The 27,091-nt window shown below is 35.9% G+C and overlaps 1 protein-coding gene across 3 annotated transcripts in view; it reads left to right on the forward strand.

Moving 5' to 3' along the window:
- HDAC9 (histone deacetylase 9) overlaps positions 1–27,091 on the forward strand; it is a 929,650-nt gene that overhangs the window by 689,130 nt on the left and 213,429 nt on the right. For all 3 annotated transcript variants that reach the window (XR_008420659.1, XM_053898416.1, XM_053898417.1), the window contains one exon: positions 9,960–10,067. Coding sequence is in view for 2 of the 3 variants with exons in the window: in XM_053898416.1 (XP_053754391.1) it covers positions 9,960–10,067 (108 nt within the window). In the remaining variant the exon portion in view is untranslated. The remainder of the gene's footprint in view (positions 1–9,959; positions 10,068–27,091) is intronic.

Raw genomic sequence — 27,091 nt, forward strand, 5'->3', positions numbered from 1 at the left:
TTTTACCTGCTTTCTCCTCGAGGATTTTGATGGCTTCCTGTCTTACATTGAGGACTTTCATCCATTTTGAGTTTATTTTTGTGTATGATGTAAGAAAATGGTCCAGGTTCATTCTTCTGCATGTCACTGTCCAGTTTTCCCAGCACCACTTGCTGAAAAGACTGTCATTATTCCATTGGATATTCTTTCCTGCTTTGTTCAAAGATTAGTTGGCCATCGGTTTGTGGGTCCATTTCTGAGTTCTGTATTCTGTTACATTGATCTCAGTGTCTGTTCTTGTGCCATAGACCAGTTGTTCTTATGTTCACAAACTCTTGAGGGCCATGAAGTTATTAACAAATGAATTCCTATGCACACCCAACATTGTCCAAGGACTGAATAAATATGTGTCAAAAATATGAAGCTACATTTTCAAATTCATGTAGACATTACTGCAATTAATATGCTTCAAGTTAATTTAAAAACATTGCTGAATTATAATTTTCACCACCATGTATTTTCACAAGTAACACATTTGAAAATGCAATAAAACTTTTCATAGTGCTGTGAATATTTGCAGCCTTTACTTAAAATGTTAACCTAAGCATCCTTACTCTAGTCTTATCCTCAGGCAAAGCTAGAATCCTTAATAAACATACCCCGCCCCCCACGAGTTAGAGAAGTTATCTAAGTGCCCCACTCTAAGAAATCTTTAGTTAGGCTATGATCATTTCACACAAGAAATCAACCCATCTAGTTCCTCTGAGATACTTTTTTTTTCCCCATTTCCTACTTTAGAATTTTCAAGCTTTGGGTAGAAGAAATAAGTCACCCTGGACCGCAAAAGTTACGCACTGATAGCCCAGGAGCCATATTTAGCACATCTATAGATAAGTTTCTTTTTAGCTTGGCTGGGGATTTTTTAAAAAATGAGTTCTTCTCAATATTTAAGATTTAAAAAATCACCCCAAAGGCCCCCTCTCTCATTTACCTTACCTTACATTACATCTACATTACCAGTCTGACCTCTGGAGTCTTTCGAACATGTGGCTACTGCTTTAGGCCTGAATTGTTCCACTTCGGTATGTGAGACTCTCTGAGCTATTTTCTTTGTACCTTTTCCTGTTCATGGACTCTACTTGTTGATATTAGTCACTAATACCCTTAACACCAAGGAAGTTCTTTACACTTTAGTTAAATCTAGATTATACCTGCTGCAGATCTGAGGCAGCATTTAAGGAGAAGATTGTTGTTGTTATTGCTGTTTTTTAAACCATAAATTACATGGACAGTGTATATTATCCAGTGTCGAGGTACATATTGGACATTTAGCTTACTTGGAACTCTGATTATTTTGTGCACTGTGTATCATACTTTCATTTTGCTGGTTGAATTTTATGTGGTCATTCTCAGAGTAAACAGTTTTTTTAAAAAAGGAAAAAACCTGATGGTCATTAAGTGCTTACCCGAAGGATTTGCAGATGCACAGAGGCTTCTGAATAAGGGGCTGGGATGGCACTCAAGCAACATCTTGATTTCTTAAAAAATCCTGACCAAGGATTTTGGTCATTTTAATTCATGTTCTTAATTCACAGTAGGATAAAGAAACTGTGAAAGCAATGGTTTTTAAAATATTACTCAGCTCTCAGATGCTCAGAATCTGTTTCAAAGAAAGTGAACATTGGGAAGTGTGACACTTACATATTTCCTCTAAACGAAATGAATCATAACCACTCCAAGGCAGTAGTCTGTCTGTATACTCCCTGCCTTACTTTTATGCAGGGACAAACCCAAAATACTAATGAACAAACATTTCTCAAGGACCTGACTGTGAATAGGTAGAACTTGTCTCTTTCTTTCTTTCTTTTTTCTTTTTCGTATAGGTGCCAATAATATGATGTCCTTGATCTTTTATTTTGCCACTGATATTATATAATTATTTCTTTTTTGAAATTATTATAATAAATTGCCATCCACTTCTTTGATGTATTAGGGAAAAATAAGTTGAGATTGAAGCAAAAGAATGGGAAGAACTGTGAAAGGTTTTTCCTGGCTCTGTCACTAAATTCGTGAAACTGAAGAAACTGAAAAGGGCAGAATAGCCCTTTAAAATAAGTTTCTATTAGTGTTGATTCTATTCAGCCGACACAATTATTTGGAAAAATTCAGGAAAAGAACAATGTTGATAAAAATGATTCTTGGTTGTATTCCAAAGAAAAAGCAAGAGAGAAAGCACAACTTTAAAAACTAACAATGAAAATATAAAGCGATTTCCTCCTTGTTCCCTCTCTGTCCTCTGCTCTGCCTCCTCTCTGAACTCTCTCTCTGCTACTTTTGCTGCTTCGTTCTTTCTCTGTGTTTTCCTTTTATTCTTGTCATATTCCATAAAGGATTTAAAGCAACTTTCAAAACAAACATGACGTGTGTGTTCAAAAGTAAGTGTGGTAATCATGGAAAAGTGAAGATAGACACATGAGCTAGGAATGAGATTAGCTTATAAGGTGTGAGCTGTAGTATCTACTATTTTTACTAGAGAAGGTCCACAAATTTGTCGTGGAGAGTTTTAGCAGCCAGTATGAAGAAGGGAGCACTGATATTTATATGGATCTCAATGTTTATAGAGCAAGATTTCTCAACTTTGGCATTATTGACATCGACAGATATTTATTTGTTGTGATGTCCTGTTGCACTGTAAGATGATTAGCAACATTCCTGGCTTCCACTCAACAGACACTGGAAGCTCACCTGCCCCTGCAGTCTTGACAACCAAAAATGTCTTCAGAAATTCACAAATGGGCACCAGGGCTGGGGCGGGAGGGAAGACGGTTTAAAACACCCCCGTTAAGACTACTGCTTTAAAATAATGGTGAACAAATTATAAAATTACAAAATGCCCAGCTACTCCCGATACAACTGTGGCATTTGAAGTTTTGGAATATTTTAGCAATTTTACATGGTAGAGATTCAATACCTTTACAGATAAAAAAGTGATGTAGGTCTTAGCTGTTGCATTTCACTACGAAAATCTTTGATTCTATAAATAAAATTAGAATCTGTTTTTTTCAAAATGATTTTATTTTTTATTCACTTTTTAGATTTTGATTTTATTAACATAAAAATAAGTATGGATTAAGAGCTTATGCTGTTTTTCTGGGTTCTCATTTCCAGCTGCACTAATTACTAGCTAAATAACCTCTTTGAATTTCATATACAGAAATGCTTAATAATAGCATCTATGCCAGTGATTATTGTAAGAATCGTATGAGTTTATATAGGCAATGAGATTTGCATAGTGTCTGGATCTTAATAAGTACTCTATAATTATGAGATAATAGCAGTTATTATTATTGTCATTATTATTTATAGATAATAAAGAATAGAACTTTATAGAATAGGGCAACATATAATAATAAAACTGAAAAACATGAAATTAGATAGAAAACCTTATTAATTTTCTATCACTTTCTCTGTATATTTCCTGAATTGCATTCTGCTGTGACTCCAAGTGAATAAATGATGTTTCTACCATTCATGTTCCATAGATCAGGTTTGATTCAGTAATCCTCCTTTGTATCTTTTATAGCTATAGAGATTGCAACATGGTAGTCTTCTTTCAGATGTGAATAGTATTACCTAGTGACTAAGTTTTTGTAAGTAAATATGTAACCGGTGCTTTTCAAACCCTTACTGTCTCTTCTACCTCCATGCCTCCATAGAGAATCTTCCTAACTATTTTAGACTAGTGTGAGTAATTGCTATGTGCTTATGAATTGCTAGATTTTTCCCCCCATCTCTTGTTCTTGTCCTCCTCCCTTCCTTCCAGTTGCTGAGGCCTACTGGCCTTTGCTGATTATTCTGGGGTTGTCACATTGCCAGTTGCCCTGGATTCTCTGAGGTCCATAATGAAGTAGAGAATGTGACTCTCTCCCTCTTTTAACATAAATGTTCAATTTGGTACCAAAGTATTTTACTTCAATCTCATTTTTTAACAGAATATAAAATGCAATGCCTATTTCAGTTTTTACTTATAGTTTTCTCCATTTCTTTACCCTTCCTACCCTAATAAATAGACATGAGGCTCTGGAAATATGGGCTAGGAGGATCCCAGTGTCATGCCCTGTACTGTCTTCAGAATTGTGCCTCCTTCTCTGATGACTAAATATTTTTTTGTGAACCAAGCTTGTATAATTCTCTACCCTATTTGTATTTCCACCAGTATCTCACCACATGTGCTTGGTTCCTAATACAGAAAGACTTTTTGTGGGACAGCCTCATCTGACATTTCTGAACTACAGTTTTGGACACATGTAAGGTCCGGACCTTCCTACATGTTTAAAAGTGAGTTGAATTTTGAGGGGACTATTTTCAAATTGATAGATTTTAATTCTGGCAATAAAACAAAGCCTCTGTGGACAGTTACGCAGCAGACTACTAAAGCTGCCTTCATGTTTTGTACATTTATACAGAAATATTTGAAAGTTGAAAACAGTCTGTTTTTCAGAATACTTTGTAATCAAAAGCTTGCTAAAAATTCCAGATTATTTCGGGGGGGCGCAGTAAGTTGCATATTGCCACATTAATTCTAAAATACATTTTTACACCCCTAGTCATATATATAGCATATCACTGGGGACTTCTTCCAGGATCTTGGTTAGACCTTTTTCCCTGTCATTCAGCAGATTAAATTCCTGACCTTAAAAATGGGATACAAAATTAGAATCAGCCATGCTCATTCATATGTGGTAGATATGCTTTCTTTTCTTCTAATGACACTGATCTTCTCCACAATTAACAATATATGCATCTCTTCAAGTTTGAAGAGCTTCCTTTCAATTTTACAATTCTTTTTCTTCAAGATCAACTTACTATTGGATGCAATATTTTTAGGTAATCGTTCAGTCTCTCAGCTTCCTCTCCCAAGATGGCATTTGGGTATCTGAAGGAGGGATGGAAATTTGATGACATCCTTGGACACTCATGTTGTCCTCTGAATATGCAAGCTTCCATGGCAATTTCCCTAGTCTACCTTATTGTTCCTGAATCTCCAGCCTTTGAAGCAGCTCATTTTCTCCTGATTTCACTGCAAGATGGAGTATGTTAGGATTCCCTAGTGGGGTGCTTCTGTTGCACCTTTTGTTGCCTTTTTCCACTGTCTCAGAACCCGAAGGGACGACTTTTGGTTTTTCTTCCTCTTATTATATCCTACCTATAGCCTAGGTCTGTAAGCTTTAGGTCTCATTGTCATAAGTAGAAAAACTCTCTCCTCTGAGTATCAGAGATGCAATAGTAGCATTGTCTTTATACTGTCACTAACGTAGGACTATAACCTCAGACCATCAGGCTTAGTTCTTGATATATAAAAGAATTTGGAAAAAATCCTCTTTTACTACAAAATCTGGATTTTTTTGTGTACTGATGCAAAATCCTATTTTGAACGTCAATTTCTTTACATTTATTTTATATCAATGCTAATCTTCCTTTCAGTTCACATTTCACTGCCTCCTAATGTACGTGTACATGTGTGCATGGATATGTATACACACACACACACACACACACACACACACACACACACACACGTATCATGCTGAAGAATAAATTGGTGAACAGACTTAGGAGAAGTGAATGTGGTGTACGGAAAGAACAAAAAAGATATAAGCAAATTAATTTTTTTTCAGATTATAGTAGTTTTGATTTTAAGAATTTGCTTTGCATATCTCAACAACTTTAGCAAGATCTTAGGAACCAGCTAGTGTAGTCAACAGGATTGCCTTCTGCTGCACTACCATTTCTTTCCCCTTTCCTGGCCTAATCTAAATAATTTACATTGTTTACAATTATTTTCCATGCCCAGATCCAATTCTGTGCCACTGTCCTACTCTCTACCTTCAACTTTCAAATGCTAGAGCACCTGTCTTACAGTTCTAAGCTCTTCTGGTCTCTACCTTTATCATCATTGTATTATCATCTCACCTCCTTAATCCCAGTTATAGATATCCACCAACGTCTAATCCTTCTTGCTCTTTTTCCTTTTTTATCCCCCAACCACTCAGGATCCCATTCCATGCCAGGAGCCATTAACAATTGGTGGAGTCAACTGTCCTCTCTTACCTAGAGTTTTTTTCTGCTGTCAAAGCTTTGCAGTAGTTAAAATCAGAGCTTTTATATGAACATGTCCTTCTTGATGGTATCACTCATGTAGGGAAATGTTTTTGGCAGTTTCTCCAACCAGTAAAATGGATATATCAGGATAAGAAATACTTTTTTCCATTGAGAATGGCAGGAAGTAGATTTGGACGTCTCTTCTAGTGACATAGTCAGGAGAGTTCATAAGTTGTGCAAGATTTCTTACCATTGGAGCTCTTGTTAAACTATAACATGGCAAATATATGTGTGTAGCTTTTAGTAGCTAAATAGCTAATGCTCCTGAAAAACTACTTGGAACACAATGTCTTAGGAAAATATGATTATAAATTGACTTATGAACAAGTTTTTGGGATATAACCTTGCTACATACTGAATTGTATCCTTCCCCCAATTCATATTTTGAAGCCCTAACTCCTGATGTGATTTAATTTAATAGGGTTTTTTGAGGGTAATTAAGGTTAAAGGTGGTCATATGGATGGGATCTTTAATAGAATGGTAGCTTTCTAAGAAGAGGAAGAGAGAGGGGTCTGTCTCTACATGCACTCACTGAGGAAAGGCCATGTGAGGACATTGTGAAAAGGCAGCCATCTGCAAGCCAGGATGAAACCTGAAACAGAATTTTAACTAGAAACCAAATTGGCTGATACCTTCTTGGACTTCCTAGCCTCCTGAACTGGGAGAAATAAAATCTTGTTATTTAAGCCTCTCAGTGTATGATATTTTGTTATGGCAGGTGAGCTAAGACAACATCTGTTAATAAATTCAGAATTAAATACAATTACCATTTATGGAAAGATTATATCCAAAAAACTTGACCATTATTAAGTTAGTTATAAACTAAATATACACAAAACAGGTTGAAATAGTTCTTTAACTACATGTTTTTCACGTTTAAATGTAAGTAAATAAATGGCTGATAAATTTCATAGATCCCTAACAAACCTGTTTAAGGATAAGCCTGAACTTTGGATGTAGTCAAAATCTCAAGTATCCATTAAGCATCTATGTGTCTAGCATTCTTTCAACCAATGATCATACCTTTTTGACAAAAGTAACCCCCATACTATATAACTCTTAGCATCTATTACATAGTGGGTACCTAACAAATGTTAGCCAAATTTAAAAAAAGTAAGTATCTTGATTAGTAGAAGTTTATACACAAAAATTGATGGCACAGACACAGAATTTTATCTCTCCAAGAATTCCAAAATCTTCTGAGTGTATTCCAAAGTCAAGTAAAAAGGAATTATATGTGGAATTATATGTAGAATTATGTGTGGTTTTGAGTTACTCATTAAGTCTTTGGGATTTATTTATTTATTTTTAATTTTTTTTTTTAACATTTATTTATTATTGAGAAACAGAGACACAGAGCATGAGCAGGGGAGGGGCAGAGAGAGGGGGAGAGCCAGAATCCTAAGTAGGCTCCAGGCTCTGACCTGTCAGCACAGAGCCCGACGCGGGACTCAAACTCACTAACTGTGAGATCATGACTTGAGCCGAAGTCGGTTGCTTAACCAGCTGAGCCACCCAGGCGCCCCAAGTCTTTGGGATTTATTGATATGTTTTATGTTTGCTTGCTTTTACAATAATTTTAAATTTGGCTTTTAAATATTTATTTATTTTGGGGAAGAGAGAGAGAGAGTGAGTGAGAGGGAGAGGGAGAGGGAAGGAGAGAGGGAGAGAGAGAGCATGCACGCAGGGGAGGGACAGAGAGGGAATCCCAGTCAGGCTCCACAATATCAGCACAGAGCCCAACACAGGGCTCAAAGTGTTAGATCATGACCTGAGCCAAAATTCAGAGTGGACGTTTAACTGGCTAAGCCACCCACGTGCCCCAACTTTAACTCTGATTAATGAGGACTTACTATGGCACCTGTAGCTCTGTAATACTGACTAAAAATGATGCAGCACAATGTAAATGTTGGTTTTCATTTTAAACTTGAACAACTATCTTCCTCAAGGATATGTTTATATGAAGCTCAGATAAGTGTTTACATTGTTCAGTAAAAATAAAGCTTTTGGTTTGGAGGGCAAATGATTTGGTTCCCATGTCCATTTGATGATTCTTTCACTTTTTAGCTGGTAGTGTTTACCATGATGGTGTCGACTATGACGAAGGCTTGATGTTCTTAGAAAGCAAGAGTTATTTCAGGAGTGTAGTAGAAAGACAGGTGATGTCAGAGTCAGGGGTCTGTGTGAAGGTTTTGGGTCAGCTGAGTAGCTTCTCTAAGCCATGGTGTGCTCATTCAATAAACACTTATTAGGCTGGTACTATGTGTAAGGCATTTTAAATGGGTTTAATAGTAGCCTAAATAGTAGTACCTAACATTTGCTTATCACTTACTCATTTAATCCTCACCAAAATCATATGTGGATGGTACTTTAAAAAGTTGGTGTGTCACAGGTAAGGGAACCAAAGTGCAGAGATGTTAATTAGTTGCCCACTGTCATTCAGGTTTTAGCGGTAGCCATAACCTCACTGTGACAGTTTGATTCAGAAACCTCTCTTCACCACCACTCTGCTGTTGTTGAAAAGATCCTAATTTTTCTATTTATTTATGTATTTATTTATGGTTCTCACTTATTATTTATTTATTCATTGATCTTGACAATTTAAGTTGGTAAGGATCTCATGAGAAAAGGCATGTTAAAATGCTTAGGAAACTGCTTAATGCATTGTGAATATGTGTAATTGTTATTTATTGTATTTGTTCCACGTCATTAGGTCTCTTTAATTCTTTTAAAAATATCTTTATTTTGGGTGGGATTTCCATTCTTTGACCAATTCAAAAAGTCTTTCTACTTGCACAGTCACAAATTTTTTATTACATTTCCTGGTGCTTGAAGTAATTTATGTGTTGTAACTTTAAAGACCTCTACCATTCGTTTTTTTTTTTTTTTTACATATATTAAGAAATATTTTACACATAAATATATGTAACATATATATATCTTTATAAACCACTGTTATTGTACTTTTCTTGTCCTTGTTATATGTTATCTTATTGGATGCATGAAAAAGAGTAAACAGTATTTGATAAAGGTAAATCAAAAATATCAGTTCATACTTTGTTTTCATAAGAATGTTCTCTTACAGAAGCAACCATGTATTTTAATGGCCTCTCCAATTTTAATAATACCAATCTGCATGAAGACCAGCTGCCAAACTGTAATAAATGTTAGAAATTTTAAGCTTCTACTTTGAAAACCAAATTGTTCCTTGCAGTTGAATATTGTGAATGTTTTAAGTGTGAGGACCACACACTCCTTCCATTTAGTTGGAGAACCTGAACTGTGGTTGCTACTTCCTACTCACTGACTGCTACTGCTACCTGCCTAATAATTGTCTTTGGCTCCCTGTAAACCTGCAGCCAGAAAGGTATTTGAATTTTCCCCCGCTAGCACTTGCAAATCCGATTTTTATGTATAGCTAAGTGCTCTTAGCTTTTACTCTATCTACTACTGGGGCCTGGTTTCTAGCAGGCCTGTAACTACGCCAGATCCGGCCTATGTAATGCTGTTTGTAATGAGAAATCTAAACAGGGAATGGCAGTGAGGCATGGCAGGAATGTGTTTCCATTGGAGAAGTCAGTATAGAGAAAAAGTATAAGCAAAGCCGTGTCCAGAAGGTCTTTTCAGCTGGCCAGGGTGGAAGACTAATGTTATTGTACATAGGTTGTTAGCCTGCCAGCCCTTCCTCACAAATTTGCTTTCTCTCTCTTTTCCCTTCTCCTCTTCTTCCCTCCCCCTCCCTCCCTTTTTCATCTATTCCTTGTCCTTCTCATTTTCCCTCTCTCGTTTCTTCGGGCTGTGCTGACTGTTTGCTCAGGTGGACAGTGACACCATTTGGAATGAGCTGCACTCGTCCGGTGCTGCACGCATGGCTGTTGGCTGTGTCATCGAGCTGGCTTCCAAAGTGGCCTCAGGAGAGCTGAAGGTGAGGTCTGGGTTGCATTAAGTGTGGGAAATCCAGAGAAGAAGCTGAAACACTGATGTTGTTGTTTGGGAATTGTGGGGAGTGTGGTGTGGTAATAAAAGAAAAGGGGCAGAGGGAAGAGGGCAGAAAGATGGCCACTAAGGTGTGATAATAACTAGTCTGTAGGTAGGTAGTAGCTGGTCCTGCTCAGAAGGCCTTCCTCTCCTTGGGGAAACTGTGGTCAGGGCACTCTGGTGTGTTTTTAAGAGCATAGACATGGTGAGTAAAGCTATGGTCCAGGTTAAAAATACCCAGTGTATACATGTCTGTCATGCCCTCCTGGGATTCTCTTTTGAAGCAATTTTTAAAATATGATTACTGAATACTCTGTATAAGCTCAGAATACCACCCAGAGAGAGGGGAGGGAAGGGGGAGAAAGGTAAATACCAGACGGGAAGGATTGGGAGGAAGAAGGAAATTGTTGATTAAAAGGGTAATGATCCAGAGTATGTTTTTCCATGAAAGAACTTCAAAAATGATCTACGCTTTATTGTTCTTTTCTTTTTACGGTCTCTTCTTTTCTACATCACATGAAAAGAACAATGTCCAAACCCCAATGTTTCCCAGTCTAAACAATTTATAAAAGCCAGAGACCTGACAGATTTTGACATTTTATTTGGTATTTTAACAGTGCTATTTAAAGGTATGCCATGTGCGTCTTGAATGCAGTTGCCCCTATAAACTTTGTTGGTGCTAACCTGGCTTTTTAATGCACTAGTTCACACACTTTGTAAGGAAATCTGAGTGGTATTTGATTTGGTATTTTTAGCAATTATAGGGATTAGGGGAAATATGATGTGAACAATATAGGCACCACAAATTGTGTTTATCTAAAATCTAATTAGGAGTATTTTTCTTTTTATCTAATGAATCTTTATTCACTTACACCTGACTGTTCCACTTGTGTTAAAAAAAGGAGGATAGGAAGGTACACTTTACCATGCATTATCTTCCCAGAAGTCTTTGCTGTAACTCTTTAAGAAGTCTTAAGAAGCTTTATGTGTAGTTGACATGATTAGCATCAGAACATTGATTGCTCGTCTTAGGGGATTTATGGGGCCAGTAATGTGGTGCATACTACTCAGTCTTTACCTTTGGTCATGAGCTATTGCAAAGAGGAAAGGAATCAGCCTTACGGAGATGTTTTGGCTGTCTCCCAGTAGCACTTTAACAATAATTCTTCCTGTTTGAGTATGTCACTTGTAGCATTGGACTAAATTGACATTAAAAAAAAATAATATTTGAAGGTCTTATTTTCAAAGGAATTCAAAAAACATACAACAGCTAAGGCATAGTACTATAATTTTTAGAAGACAATGCTGTCGCAGACCCATTTAACAACAAAGAAAATGATTATGTTAGCATGCACAATTTCTAATTGTTTTGATTCTGTGGGAGTTTAATCAATAATTTTCAAGCATAATGCCTGCATATTACACTCAAAATCATCATTGTTAGTAGCCTTAGGAAATACAGAATTGCCAAATGTACATGTGAAGAGTGTTTAACAGAAACCTATTTCTCTTTTTTAGGAGGTAGTCATTTAAAATAGCCAATTACAAACAAAGTGTCAATAACATATAGCATGGACATGGTGACCACCAGCTGTACCAACACTGGCTATTTATATTAAGAACAAAGATTTGTACAAATGCTTTCTTCCCCCTTGGTTGAGAAATTAGCAGGTGTGGTTAAAAAAAATAGAGAAGAAAAGATGAGAGAATAAGAGCCAGCCTAAAGATCAAGAAATCTTGGTCTAAGGTCTGCCACTTAAATCCTCTGTCATTGGTGGCAAATCATTTAACTTCTTTGGGCTTCAGTTTCTTGTTCTGCAAAATCATCAGGGTGGAATTTATAATGTTGAATGTTGTACGTGGTGCTGTTTGCAAATGAAAATTAGATTTGATTCTCAAATATACATACTATGGCACATCAAATAATAGATATTCTAAAATTGATTTCAACTTATTTTGATGAATATTTGAGATACTGCAGCTCATTTATCTTTCTGATTGTTAAGCCCAAAGTAAAAGTCCAAGACAGGACTATAACAAAGGCACTATTGCTGACAGGTCAAGAGACTGAACCTCCTGATTGCTAATAATTTTAGGAGGCCTGTGGGAATGCCATGTGGGAAAGGTAGCAGTTACAAATGATTTGTAGCCACAGTGAAGAACTGAGGTAGAGAACCATGTTTGAGGACCTCTAGCTAAGCAGAAATGTCACTCAGTGTCCACCTGTCTCAGCCTCCAGTATGACAGGGCTGGTACACTTGCTGGCCAGTGCAGTTGACACTCCTGGCTGTGGAGTCACTTCATTCCAATCTGTGAAGAGAACAGAGAAGCTTATTTGAGGACACTGGTAAGTTAGCCTCTGATAAGAAAACTTCAGAGTTAATTTTTTGGTTTTCAGCATCTGCATTCAGTTCTCCTATGTTCTACTAGTAAATCAATAACTCACTGAAACAAAACCGGCACATCATAATGCTCTATTTTGTGAGACTGCACTAATTTTGCTTGGAAAACAGAGAATAATTAAGAGCTTTATTTCAAATAGGGTGGGCCTGGATGGAGTACTGAACTGAGAGGTGGGAGACAGCTGGAGGTTAGGTGACTAAACTCATAGAGAATGGGGACCCAGGAGATAAGAAGTATGTATGAGAAAGGAAAATGCTGAGGACAGATTTGATTACCTGGACTATTTGCTTGATGCTGAACTTATTGTGATACCCCTTACTGTTGACAGGTTCTGTCCATTATTCACCTGAGGGTACTGATGGACTGAAAGAATTAAGGGAATGAAAAAGGCACAGAAAGTGGGTTTCATTTTGATGCTTGAACAGACCATGTGTGGCAAACTATAGCAGTAAATTGGTGTATTTACAAAGAATGGGCACTTTCAAGTTTTCCAAGTTTTTAACAAGATATACATGCATATCTATATGTGTAAAACACACGCACACAAATGGAAATTTCTGGAATCTAGAGATGCCCAAGTTGGTCCTTTCTGAGATTGTAGTACAAAGGAACACAAATATTCTGAAAATGCTGAAATGTTAGGTGTATTGGGAACTGTAATTGGAAGAATACTTACCTGAAAATGGTTTTATTGTTCTATAGCACATTTAAGAAATTATGTCTAGAAATAGAAATAGAAATAGAAATTATGTCTAGTATCTTTTAAAAATGAGTATTTTTTCAAGTTATAAACAGTTCATTACTTGGTTCAAAGAATGGTGTAAAATATCATGATGCATACCTTAAGTACATATAAATTTTGTCAATTATACCTCAGTAAAGCTGGAAAGAAATGATTGAACACACATGAAGCTTTACTATGAGGATGAATTTTGATGCTATTTTGGCAATGCTATAATATCATCATAAAAAGTAAAAATTGTTGGGGCTTCTGGGTGGCTCAGTTGGTTAAGCATCTGACTCTTGATTTAGGCTCAGGTCATGATCCCAGGGTCGTGGGTTGGAGCCCCATGTTGTGTCCATACTGAACATGGAGCCTGCTTAAGATTCTCTCTCTCCCTTCGTCCCTCTCCTAGCTTGCACACTCTCTCTCCTTAAAATAAATTAAATTAAATAAATGAAAATTGCTTTAGTTATCTGGAAATTTTTGTCAAAGAAACCCCCTGGTAGTCTGAATGATGAATGGATTTCTTTAATGTTTAAATGGATATTGTGATGTCTTGTTGCTAATAAGACCTGCTATTCATTGAGTACCTGCTCCAGGCTGGGCAGTTTACATGTAATTTGTCATAATTCTCATAATGACCTTTGATGGAAGTATCACCAATAGGATACCAGCTCAGAGACATCAAGTAAGTTTTTGCATCCTGTACACAGTTTAGTAAATGGCAAACCCGTACATCTCCTGACCCTCTGTTCAAGTACCCTATAAGGAATTTCTTATGGAAATAACACAAATACAGAAAGAAAAAATAGGTTAAAGACATCTTTTTCAAATAGTCTATATACTCGTTTTATTATTATAAAATATTTAAAACCTACAAAAAGACAAATTACATTAATAACTTACAAACCATAATGGTAAACTATATACCTATGAACTGTTCAACTTAAAAAAAATACTTTAGTCACACTGTTAAAGTTCTCTCAGTAATTAAATGTATTAATTATAATTAATTATAATTACAATAATTATAATTAAATGTATTCCTCAGATTTCTTTCCCTCCACTTAAAATCATGTTATAAGGATTTCTCCATATGAATTTATTTAGCTGTGATTCATTCATTTTCATTGTAAAGAAGTATTCCTTTGTACATCATAATTTGTTTATTCTGTTGGACTTTTTAATTTCCAGGTTTTTGCTCATTTGAAGTAATGCTGCTATGAATAGTCTTTAACATGCCTGATATTTCACTATGGCATTACAAAGAGTAAAATGGCAAGCTCCTACGCTAGAAACATAGTTAAAATGCAAAGTTGAATTCCAAAGTTATTTGCCACAGTGACATCAGCAAAAATTGGCAGTTTAAACCTCTGAAAACTGGCAGAATTTGATAAAGTCAATGATAGAACTGGCAGAATTTGTCAGGATAAATTTTTGAAGAACTCTGGAAAGCAACCAAAAGTTTGCAACAACTCAGGAAGCATGTATTCAAAACAAAACCAGCTGAATCTTGGTAAGAACAGTGAGCTTTGTGGTGGTTTAATTCACCCTATTCTCATCTTACTCTTTCTAGCTCCACAGTAGCCTTAACAAATAACAGCCTGCATTTTTCAGTGAAAACCAGTAACTTGGCAGTCTCCAGAGGGTGCAGAATGGGAGCTTCTTCAAAGCCTCATTCCCTGAGAATTGTCATTATTGGGCCTGTTTGGTGCTTCAGTACCAGACTCTACTTGCAAGACCGTCTTTATCTGATTAGACTTGGAGTTCAACTGACATGAGAAGCCTTTTCCCTAGAAACAGTTGTTGAAAAATTAAAGGCAATTGGTTAATAACTTCATGGCTACCTGAAGTGGTAGATAACAGTGGAGAATATGATAGAGTAACCAAAAGCTTCAAAGGAAAAACTGGGGAAGGAGATGTGCTAAGAGCTATGAAAAGCCCCATCAAATACCATGAGTCCAGAAAGCCACATGCATGATAGGACTATGTTCATACGCAGGAAAGATCTGACAAGGCCCTAAGCTCTCATTTTTCAGGCTGACTTTTCAGGCTCTGTTTAAAGAGGAAGTGAAGGCCAAGGTGAAATTATCAACTGCCTGGTTGGATATTGAAAATATGTTCGACACCCAAACACACACACATACACACATCCAGCCCCTTGAAAAAGGCTGGAGACCATTCATTTGCAAGCATTTAAGGAAATTTTTGTCCAATCATTTACTGACCACTAAATTAACCAAGCAGAAACTAAAGTACCACACTCAACATAGAATATAGATTTTATAGAATTAACTCAGAAAAGGCAATAAACAAAACAACAGCGACATATAATCTGTGTATACATTGATATTTTATACACACTAATTCTTTAATTCAATAAAGAAAATAAGTCTAAAAAAAAAAAAAACAGTGACAAGCCCTGGGGAGGGATGAAAATTTGATTTCCAGAATTGCCACATGACATTGTTTAAAATGTCCAGTTTTCAACATAAAATTATGAGACATGCAAGGAAACAGATGAATCAGCATGAATAAATAAAGAACACCAGTAAAAGTATGTATGTAAATAAATATAAATTATAGTATATTTGTATTTTTTGTTTGTAACTCTTTCTTTTCTCAGATTTAAAAGACAACTGCATAGAACAATAACCATGGATCTGTGTTGGTGGGCATACAGTGTATAAAGATGAAATTGGTGTGATAATATCAGCCCAAAGGAGAGCATGAGACATGGAGCTATATAACAGCAAAACAGAGTTTTTTGATACATGAACTATTAGTTCATGTCTGAACTAGTTTGTTAAATGTTAATTATAATCCACTGGGCAACCAGTAAGAAAACAACTGAAAAATATATTAAAGAGGGGCGCCTGGGTGGCTCGGTCGGTTGAGCGTCCGACTTCGGGTCAGGTCATGATCTCACGGTCCGTGGGTTCGAGCCCCGCGTCGGGCTCTGTGCTGACAGCTCGGAGCCTGGAGCCTGTTTCGGATTCTGTGTCTCCCTCTCTCTGTGACCCTCCCCCGTTCATGCTCTGTCTCTCTCTCTCTCAAAAATAAATAAATGTTAAAAAAAATATATTAAAGAATATAAAAGAACATATATAAAAGAAATGGCAAGGAAATTAAAATGGTGCATTATAGAGTACCTACTTAAAAGAAATCAGTAATAGAGGAATCGAGGAACAAAAAGAGACAACACATAGAAAACAAATAGTTACTCTGCCAATTTCAGGTCCCCCACTCTTATCTACATTTGACGTTTTCAGATTTTTGAATGTTTGCCAATCTCGTCAGTATGGTGTTACCTTTTAGTTGTCTCTATATAGATATAGACAAGTTAATACTGTTATATCCTTCTTAAACCTTTTATTGATATTAAATAATTATCTCAAGTAAGGTTCTTTGCTCTCACTTAGACTTGAATGATACTAATACTGCATTGCTAGCTTTTTTCCCCCTAGCATTTGCTTCGTTCATCAATTACTGTCTTTCCTATAAATAGCTCATGTCTGGATTTTGTTTTCTAATCTGACTGTATATTTTGACTGGGCAAGTCAACTCATTTTTATTTAACATGATTAGTTGCATACGCAAATGTATTTATTTCTATCATTATATTTTGTTTTTTCCTATTATTTGTGTGTCCCCTTTCCTTCGCTTACCCATTGCTTTTTTTCAATTGAAAGTTTTTTTCTCATTCTATATTACCTCTAATTTTTAAAAAAATACACATATTTATGAATTGTGTTTTAAAATTTAACCGATTTTATGGATCATAAACTTAATCACTCTCTTCCTTCTCCTATCAATACAAGTATTTTAGAATGTCTTAAAGACAATTATCCTGTCCTAACTTTATAAGCTGTTATAGTTCAGTATTTCAGGTTTAAAAAAAATGATATCACTAATGAGACATTATACTGTTCTAAACCATTAGTGTTTCTTTTTTTTAAGTTTATTTATTTTGAGAGGGGGAGGGTGGAGAGAGAGAGGAGAGAAAAGAGAATCCCAGGCACGCTCCAGCACAGAGCCTAACATGGGGGTCGAACTCTTGAACCGTGAGGTCATGACCTGAGCCGAAACCAAGAGTTGGACACTTAATGAACTGAGCCAGCAGGCACCCCAAAACATTAGTGTTTCTTTATACTTGTTCACATAGTGATACTTTTCCTTTTTCACCATTTATCTTTGTATCTGAAATCCCCATTCTGGGATTGTTTTCTTTATTCCAGTACATTTTTTAGAAGTTTCTTTAGTGATGGTTTCTCAGTTTTTGTTTAGCTATTGTATCTTTTTGCCCTCATTCTTGAAAGCAGTTCAGGGTTGACTGTTTCTCTCAGCGCTTTGAAGCTCCTTCATGCTCTTTCGGTTTCCAGTTTTGACATGGAAAATATCAATTGCCAATCAGTTGGAATTCTTGTAAATATATGTCTTTTTTCCCTCTGATTACTTTTAATGTCTTCTTTTTGGGTTTGATACTCTGTATTTTGCTTACCATGTATCTAATCGTGGATTTTGCTGACTCAAATTGTTTATATATATTAGCTAAACTGAACTTTAATGCAACTCCATGATGATACTTTGTGTAAGTCAGCTGCATCTGACTGAAAGTTGCTGATTTTAATTACTAGTTATAATATAAATGTATAAAATAAATACATATTCTAAGCATCTATTACATGCTAGGAACTACTGTAAATACTGAAAATACCAAGACAAGGAAATTAGGTGCTATCAGGGAGAGCAAGGATAAATAAACAAATACCCAATGATACAAGTTCAGCTGAAGATATATGCTATGGATAAAAAATAAAGCATGAAAGAGTTTTAGAGGGAACCTGAGGGAGGGCTCTGCTAACTTGGGTTTTCAGGAATACCTTACTGATAGGGAGAAATCTTTGCTGAATGAAATAGGGAAGAATCACGTAGATACATGGGAAAGGAGTATTCCATACAAAGAAAAAAGCAAATACAAAATCTTTCTTGTAGGGTGGAGTAAGTAAGTTTTGACATGTTTAAGAAACTAAACTGCAAGATGGCCATGTGTCTACATCTGAATTATCTGCCAAGGTCCTCGCAGAAGTTGATGTTAGAGAGATAGTCATAGGCAAAATGATGGAATGTACACACCCACATGTTATACAGCATACTCACATACGTGCATATGAAGGTAGCAATGAAAACTAAAAGTGTATTTCTAATAGCTTCAGGAATAAGGGTAGCGACTACATTGTATACTGATTATAGATAAAGAAAGTTGCATTGCCACTTCAAATACATTTTGCCACCAGTTTGGCCTTTCTTAAAAAGTATACTCTCCATCCTGAAATGGTACAACAAGTAAAGTATAGAATGCAATATTTGTGTTGACTCTAATTTCGACCAAGTTCCCAAGCTGAGGACAATGATTATTTATTACATGCAATAGACACCATTTCAATGAATTTATTAAAATATAGCTAAATAGGCCTGCAATTATCTCATCTAATCCAGTTTATATAACAAAAAGTGAGATAACAGAGATGTGGTTAATGGAAGATTCTTCAAATGGACTATAAATATTTTGACTCTTATGCTCTGTTCCCTTCCTGTGCTTCCCCCCAGCCTAAGCCAAATGTGTAAGAGGTGGGGAAGAAGTCTAAGGAAATCATTTATTCTGCAAGGGGGATGAGTGGCTTTTCAGTCCATAGCTTGATGCATGTTGAATTACAAAACTTTGTAGGATGTCTCTACACTACTACCAGGGTAGGGTATGAAGAAGTTCACAAGAGGGCCTGGCATAGGTATCAGGAGTTTGGGAGCTGGGTAAAGATAGAAGAATGCCTAAATTTGTCTCCTGGAGAATACAAAGTGGAGAGCTGGCTGAAACTGCCATGTGGGCAGGTTGAAGAGAGAGGGGTGAACAGTGAAACTTGGCACTGTTGGTGGAGCAAGGTGTTTTGTTTTGTTTTTGTTTTTGTGGTGGTGGTGGTGGTGGTGGTTATTTTTTCCCCATTTGTGGGGCAGTGGACACTTTGGATGAAAGCCATATCTCACCAAAGTCTGCCTTCCAGGGAAGATCTCCTCCCTCCCTCACTGTATTGCCCAGTGATTGTAACTAAAAATGTGAAGAAGAGCTGATGAGGCTTGCTGGTGAGTTCATTGCCTACATCGGTGAACCTTGCAGATTGGAGCTCACTGACAATAACTCTGAGGAACCTGTGAATGTTCCCATTGAAAGAGGGACAAGCATTTGGATTCCTGCCATGACAGAGGGCATTCCAAAAGCCAAAAGAGATCTCCAAAGTGCTCTGCTAATTCAAAGCTTTTATCCTTTTATTCTCCCACCCTCCAGAGCTGGAGGAGCCATAAGCTAGGTGTGAACGTAGTGGGGCCTCCTCCTTCAGCACACACAGACGCACCACGTTTGCCCACTACTGGTCCCCAGTTCTGTGGGTCAGCAGGTCAGTGGAGGAGAGCTTTGCATGTGATGTGACACTAAAGAGTTTACTTAGGCTGAACTGGACTTTTTAATATTTAAAGATGAAACGGTTTCTGTAGCTGAGAAGCTGTGGACTATATCAGATAGACTAAAGACTTGTCAGTACTGGGAGTAAAATAAAGCTGTTTCCTTTTTATAATTTAGTTCATTTGATAGAGCAGGATGTTGGTTTCTATTACTACTGTAACAAATTACCACAGATTTAGTGACTCAAGCCAACCAAAATTTATTATTTTCTGCCATGGAGGTCAGAAGAAGTATACAGGTCACATTGCAGCCCTGATGACACCTTTATTTTCACCCAGTGAGACCTGTACAGTTACCTTGCATAATCAGATGTTGGCAGAACTCATTTCCATGTGGTTGTAGGACTGACGTCTCTCTTTTCTGGCTAGCTGTCAGCTGGGGGCTACCTTTAGCCCCTAGAGGCCTCTCTCTGTTCTTTTCACATAGTCCTTACATCTCAGAGCCAGCAAGAATGCATAGAACCCTTCTCAAGCTGTCATTTTTCTCTCATTGCATTTCTGTCTGACCACAGCTGAGAAAGGTTCTCACCTTTTAAGAATGTGTATGATTTGACTGGGACCACCTATACAGTGCTGGGTGCCCTTTCCAACACAAAGTCTTTAATCATAATCATTTCTACGTTTTCTTTTGTCATTTAATGTTAACATTCAAAGATTCTGGGGATTAGGGCATGGAAATCTTTTGGGGGAATTATGCTTACCACAAACAGCGACTAAAAATTCAAAATAGATTCCTTCTTTAATATTCTCACCACATATGATTGTGAGCTGTTTAGTAATCATTGATTTTAAAAATAGATAATATGATTTAGTTTTTAATCAAAATAGAAAGTACATTGAATAGAATGTACTGATTTTCAAGGATATGAAGTCTTTTTACAAATGTCTATACCTTGCTACCACCACAAGTTACAAAATATTTAAATCAGGAAATTTCCTCATGCCTTGGTAGTTGCTCCCCAGTACAGGCAAACACTGATCTGCTTTTTCTCATAGCTGCCTAATTATTCCTATTGTGGAGCTTTATATATAAGGCGGTGGTATACTGTGTGTACACTTCTCTGCGTCGAACATTCGTTTATATATTTTTGAGATACATCCATGCTATTCCATATATTGTTTAGCTTGTTAACTTTTATTGCTGAATAGTATTCTATTTTATGAATATTATACAATTTGTTGATTCATCTCAGTTCTGGAGTACTATGAATAAAGCTGCTATGAAGATACTTTTCCAAGTCTGTTTTTGGACATATGTTTTTATTTCTCATAGATAAATGCCTGGGAGAGAAATAACTGAATTATAGTTTAAATGTTTATGTCAATTTATGAGAAAATGGCAAACTATTCTCCAAAGTAATTATTATATTTTATCTGTATAATCTATTATTTTGTCAACTCTTTTGTTCCGGAGACTGGTAATTTTTGTCTTCTTTTTTTCTTTCCTGATTAACCTAGCTGGAAGTTTACCAGTTTTATTTATCTCAAAGAACCAACCTTTGGTTTAATTATTACTCTTTTTTTTCTGTTTTCTATTTCATTGATTTCATCATTATTTTTTCTCTTTTCTTTTTACATTGGGTTTCGTTTTCTCTTTATTTTTGTTTATTTTAGTTTTTTAAGGGAGAAGCTGAGGTCATAGACCTGACATTGTTGACTTTAAAAAACAAAAGAGCCACTTATTTTCTCAGCAAAATTCACTTATTCAGGAATAGCAGAGGAATTGCAATGTGAGACAGTTAAACTACTGTGAACTAGGAGCAAATCCAGAGAACAGAAGATAGAGGCTTGCTTTTATAGGGGAAAGGAGGAAGCTGGGAGGGGCTTTTCGCTGAGTTTTTATTGGCTGGGCTGCTATGAGGCAAGGAAAAATCCTTCCTCCTGCTGGGATATGTAAAATAAGCCTTCTTTTGGGAATGTGAGGTATGCTTCTTAGGGCTAGTGGTAGTGTGTGAGAGCACCTCTTTCAGGGCTTCCCAACTCCATTTTAATTGAGATTTTCTTTACCTATTTTCCCAAGATTTTGACCTTTCTTTTCCAATATGGGCACTGAGTGCTATAAATTTCTTTCTTTCTTATTATTATTTCTAATAAAAATTGTTTATATTTAAGAACATGAACACTTGGGGCGCCTGGGTGGCGCAGTCGGTTAAGCGTCCGACTTCAGCCAGGTCACGATCTCACGGTCCGTGAGTTCGAGCCCCGCGTCAGGCTCTGGGCTGATGGCTCGGAGCCTGGAGCCTGTTTCTGATTCTGTGTCTCCCTCTCTCTCTGCCCCTCCCCCGTTCATGTTCTGTCTCTCTCTGTCCCAAAAATAAATAAAAAACGTTGAAAAAAAAAAAAAAAAAAGAACATGAACACTTGATATACATGTTCTTAGTAAAGTTTGTACTACAAACCAAGCTAATTAATATGTCCATTTCCTCGTCTAATTACCTGTTTTTCCTTTTTGATTGAAGAATAATTAACATAGAATGTTATAATTAGTTTCAGCTGTACATTGTCCTGATTCAAAAATTCTATACATTATTCAACAATTGTAAGTGTATTCATCTGCTCTCACTGAATCACATTATTATAATATGATTGACTATATTCCCTATGCTGTACTTTTCATCTCCATTACTAATTTTTTTTTATAACTGGACGTTTGTACCTTATATTCCCCTCTATCTATTTCACCCATCCTCTGACCCACTTCCCCTCTGGGATTCTCTGTATTTAAGAATCTCATTTTGTGTTTGTTGATTGGTTTTTTTGTTTTGTTTTGTTTTGTTTTTAAGATTCTACATGTAAGTAAAATCTTATTGTATTTGTCTTTCTCTGTCTGACTTATTTCACTTAGCAATGATACCCTCTAGATCCATCCATGTTGTCACAAATGGCAAGATCTCTTTCTTTTTAATGGCTGAGTAATATCCCAATTGCACTTATATATATATGTGTGTGTGTGGATGGATAGATAGATAGATAGATAGATAGATAATAGTCTTTATCCTTTCATCTATCACTGGACATTTGGGTTGCTTCCAGATCGTGGCTATTGTAAATAATGCTAAAATAATCATGGAGGTGAACATATTTTTTCGAATTAGTGTTTTTGTTTACTTTGTTTAAATATCCAGTAGTGGAATTAGTGGATCATATGACATTTCTATTTTTAATTTTTTGAGGAACCTTCATAATGATTTCCATATTGGCTATACCAATTAATATTCCCACCAGCAAAGCACAAGGGTTCCTTTTTCTCAACATCTTCATCAACATTTGTTACTTCTTTTTGATTCTAGCCATTCTAACAGGTGTAAGGTGATATCTTATTGTGGTTTTGATTTTCCCTGATGATTTGTGATGTTGAGCATCTTTTCATGTGTCTGTTGGCCATATGTCTTCTTTGGAAAATGTCTAATCAGGTCTTCTGCCCATTTTTATTTATGTATTTTTTTTTTAATTTTTAATGGTTCATTTAGTTTTGAGAGACAGAGATCTGCAGAGTACGAGCGGGAGAGGGGGGAGGCACACACACACACACACACACACACACACACACACACACAGAATTCAAAGCAGGCAGCAGGCTCCAGGCTCTGAGCTCTCAGCACAGAGCCCGATGTGGGGCTCGAACCCACGAACTGCAAGATCAGGACCTGAGCCAAGGTCGGTCGCCTAACTGACTGAGCCACCCAGGTGCTCTTCTTCTGCCTATTTTTAATTGGAGTATTGGTTTTTGGGTATTGAGTTTTATAAGGTCTTTATGTATTGTGGATGTTAACCCCTTATCAGATATATCATTTGAAAATATCTTCTTCCACTCAGTAGGTTGCCTTGTAATTATGTTGATGGTTTCCTTTACTGTGCATAAGTTTTTTACTTGGTGTAGTCTCAATAGTTTATTTTTGCTTTTGTTTCCATTGCTTAAGGAGACATACCTTAGAATAATGTTGGTAAGGCTGATGTCAAAGAAATTACTGCCTATGTTATCTTCTAGGAATTTTGTGATTTCAGGTCTCATATTTAGGTCTTTAATTCATTTTGAGTTCATTTTTGTGCATGGTGTAAGAAAGTGGTCCAGTTTCATTCTTTTGTGTATCACTTGTCCAGTTTTCCCATCACTGTTTAATGAAGAGACTCTCTTTTCCACATTGTATATTGTTGCCTCCTTTGCAGTAGAGTAACTGATCATATAAACATGAGTTTATTTCTGGGCTCTCTTTTCTGTTCTGCTGATCTGTATGTCTACTTTTGTGCCAGTACTATACTGTTTTGATTACTACAGCTTTGTAGTATATCTTAAAATCTGGCATTGGGACATCTCTAGTTTTGTTCTTTCTCAAGTTTTCTTTGGCTAATCAGAGTCTTTTCTGGTTCCATGCAAATTTTAGTATTATTTGTTCTAGTTCTGTGAAAACCACTGTTTGTAAATTGACAAGAATTGCACTGAATCTGTAGATTGCTTTGGGTAGGTAGTATGGACATTTTAACAGTACTAATCCTTATATTTCATGATCATGAAATATCTTTACATTTGTGTCCTCTTCAATTTCTTTCCTCAATGTTTTATAGTTTTCAGGGTACAAGTCTTTTACATGCTTGATTAAGTTTATTGCTAGGTATATTATTCTTTTTGGTGCAATTGTAAATGGGATTTTTTTCCCCTAATTTCTCTAGTTAATTATTACTATATATAAATGCAAGAGATTTATGTATATTAACTTTGTGTCCTTCAACTTTACTGAATTAATTTATCAGTTCTAATAATTTTTTGGTGGAGTCTTTAGGGTTTCTTTTTAATGCAGTATATCATGTCATCTGCAAAGAGTAAAGATTTTATTTCTTTCTTACCAATTTGGATTCCTTTTATTTCTTGGATGATTTCTTTGGCTAGGAGTTTCAGTAGTATGTTGAATAAAAGTTGTTGGAGTGGACATTCTTGTCTTGTTCCTAATCTTAGAGGAAAAGCTCTCAGTTTTCACCATTATGATGTTAGTGGGTTTTACATATATAACCTTTATTATGTTGCAGTATGTTCCCTTTAACCTACTCTTTTGAGAGTTTTTATCATGAATATATGTCATATTTTGTCAAATGCTTTTTCTTCATCTCTTGAAATGATTATAAGGTTTTTATCTTTTCTAAGTTGATGTATCATGTTGACTGATGTGCAAATACTGAACCACTCTTGCATCCCTGGAATAAATTCTACTTGACCACCATCGTGAATAATTTTTTAATGTATTATTTAATTTTCTTCTTAATGTTTTGTTGAGGGTTTTTACATTAATGTTCATCAGAGGTATGGACCTGTAGTTTTCTTTTTTTTTGTAGTGTCTTTGTTTGGTTTTGATATCTGTGTAATGCAGGGCCCATAGAATGAATTTAGAAGTTTTTCCTTCTGTTCTATTTTTGGGAATAGTTTGAGATGAGTAAGTATTCACTCTTATTTAAAAGTTTGGTAGCATTCATCTGTGAAGCCATCTGGTCCTGGACTTTTGTTTGTGGGGAGGTTTTTGATTACTGATTCATTGTCAGTAATTCATCTGTTCAGATCCCTTTTTTTTCTTGTGGTGAGAGCACCTGAAATGTACTTTCTTTCTTTTTTTTTAAGTTTACTTATTTATTTTTGAAAGAGAGACAGCGTGAACAGGGGAAGGGAAGAGAGGGAGAAAATATATCAAACAGCACAGAGCCCAGTGCAGGGCTTGAACCCATGAAACTCTGAGATCATGACTTGAGCTGAAACCAAGAGTTGGACACTCAACTGACTGAGCCACCTAGGTGTCCGTGAAATGTAATTTCTAAGAGTGTTACTTAGTGTCTAATTGGGGATTTTTGCAGATATCTGTCTATAATTGATGTGAAATTGAATTCTAGAGTCAGAAAAATAAGCTTTGTGTTCCTTGAATGGTACATTTATTGAGACTTATAACAGTGTAAGTCTCTTTATCTCCTCTTATCTGTATTATTTTATCAGATATTTTACTTTTACACATATTATAGATCTCCACAACAAATTACCATTACTGTTGTTTCAGTATTTGAAATTTTTTAAAGGGTGTGTTTGTATGTGCTTGTGTGTGTCTATGTGTGTGTCACAGAGAGGAAGGGAATGAATGAATGTGTGTATACATATATAATATAAAGATAGTTTATAAAATGTCTTTTTTATTTGCCTGCATATTTAATCTTTCTGGTGCTCTGTATTCATGTAGGCAGATCCAGACTTCCATCTGGTATCATTTCCTTTCAGTCTAAAGAATTTCCTTCAGCATTCCTTGTATTGCAGTTCTATTGGCAACAAATTCATCTTTTGTTTATAAGAAAATGTTTTTCTTTTCCTTTAATCTTTGAATGATATTTTCATTTGATATAGAATTTTATGTTGATCATTATTTTATAGTTTAAAGATATCCTTCCAGTGTTGTTTTTTACTTTTTTTTATTAATGATGAGAAAGGTACTACTCTTATAATTGACCTCTTTATTTAATGATTTAATACATCTTTTTTCTCTTTTTATCTCTTTTTAGTAGTTTTGTGATTAACGATGGTTTTCTGATTTTATCCTACTTGAATTCATTGAGTTTATTGTGTAAAGTGGCTTTCTGTTTTTGATAAAATTTAGAGTTTTTAGGTAATATTTCTTAAAACATTTTATCCTATTCTCTATATCATCTGATTCTTAGAGTCCACTTGTGGTAGGGTCCCCTCCCTAAGGAGAGGAAAAAAAAAGAGAGAGAGAAAGAGAAAAGGAAAACAAACAAACAAAAAACCTTCAAGGTAACCTGGCTATGCACCTACGTGACAACATCCCTCATGACCTTGTAAACTGAGGCCACTTAATCAGACTGCATATTTGTGTCTGTTACCATTTTTGGGAGACAAAGAAATAGAACATGTATAAAAGACTATACCACATGACGTTCGGTGCTCAGTCCTTCGGGTACAAACCCAACTGAGCATTACTGGCACAAATAAAGATACTTCCTGGAAATTAAAAAGCCTCAGTGTCACGACTCTCTGTGCAAGAATACTGCTACACAATTATATGTTTATTTTATCATTTCACACTTAACGTTGGACTTACAGGGTCTGTTGATTTTCTTCAGTCTTTTTCTCTTCTCCTTATTTCTATTTGGATAATTTCTCTTGACCTATTTTTAAGTTCATTGTTTTTGTCATCTGTTGTATCCAAGCTGCCATTAACCCCATTACAATAATTTTTCATTTCACGTAGTGTATTTCTCACTTTTAAGATTCCCTTTAAGTTATTTTTTATAGCTTCCAGATCTATTTCGAAATTCTCCTCTTTAACATATTTCTCTTCATCATCCTT

Source organism: Panthera pardus, unplaced genomic scaffold (genome assembly GCF_024362965.1).
Source record: "Panthera pardus isolate Hobbes unplaced genomic scaffold, ASM2436296v1 HiC_scaffold_8, whole genome shotgun sequence".
NCBI classification, from domain to species: domain Eukaryota; kingdom Metazoa; phylum Chordata; class Mammalia; order Carnivora; family Felidae; genus Panthera; species Panthera pardus.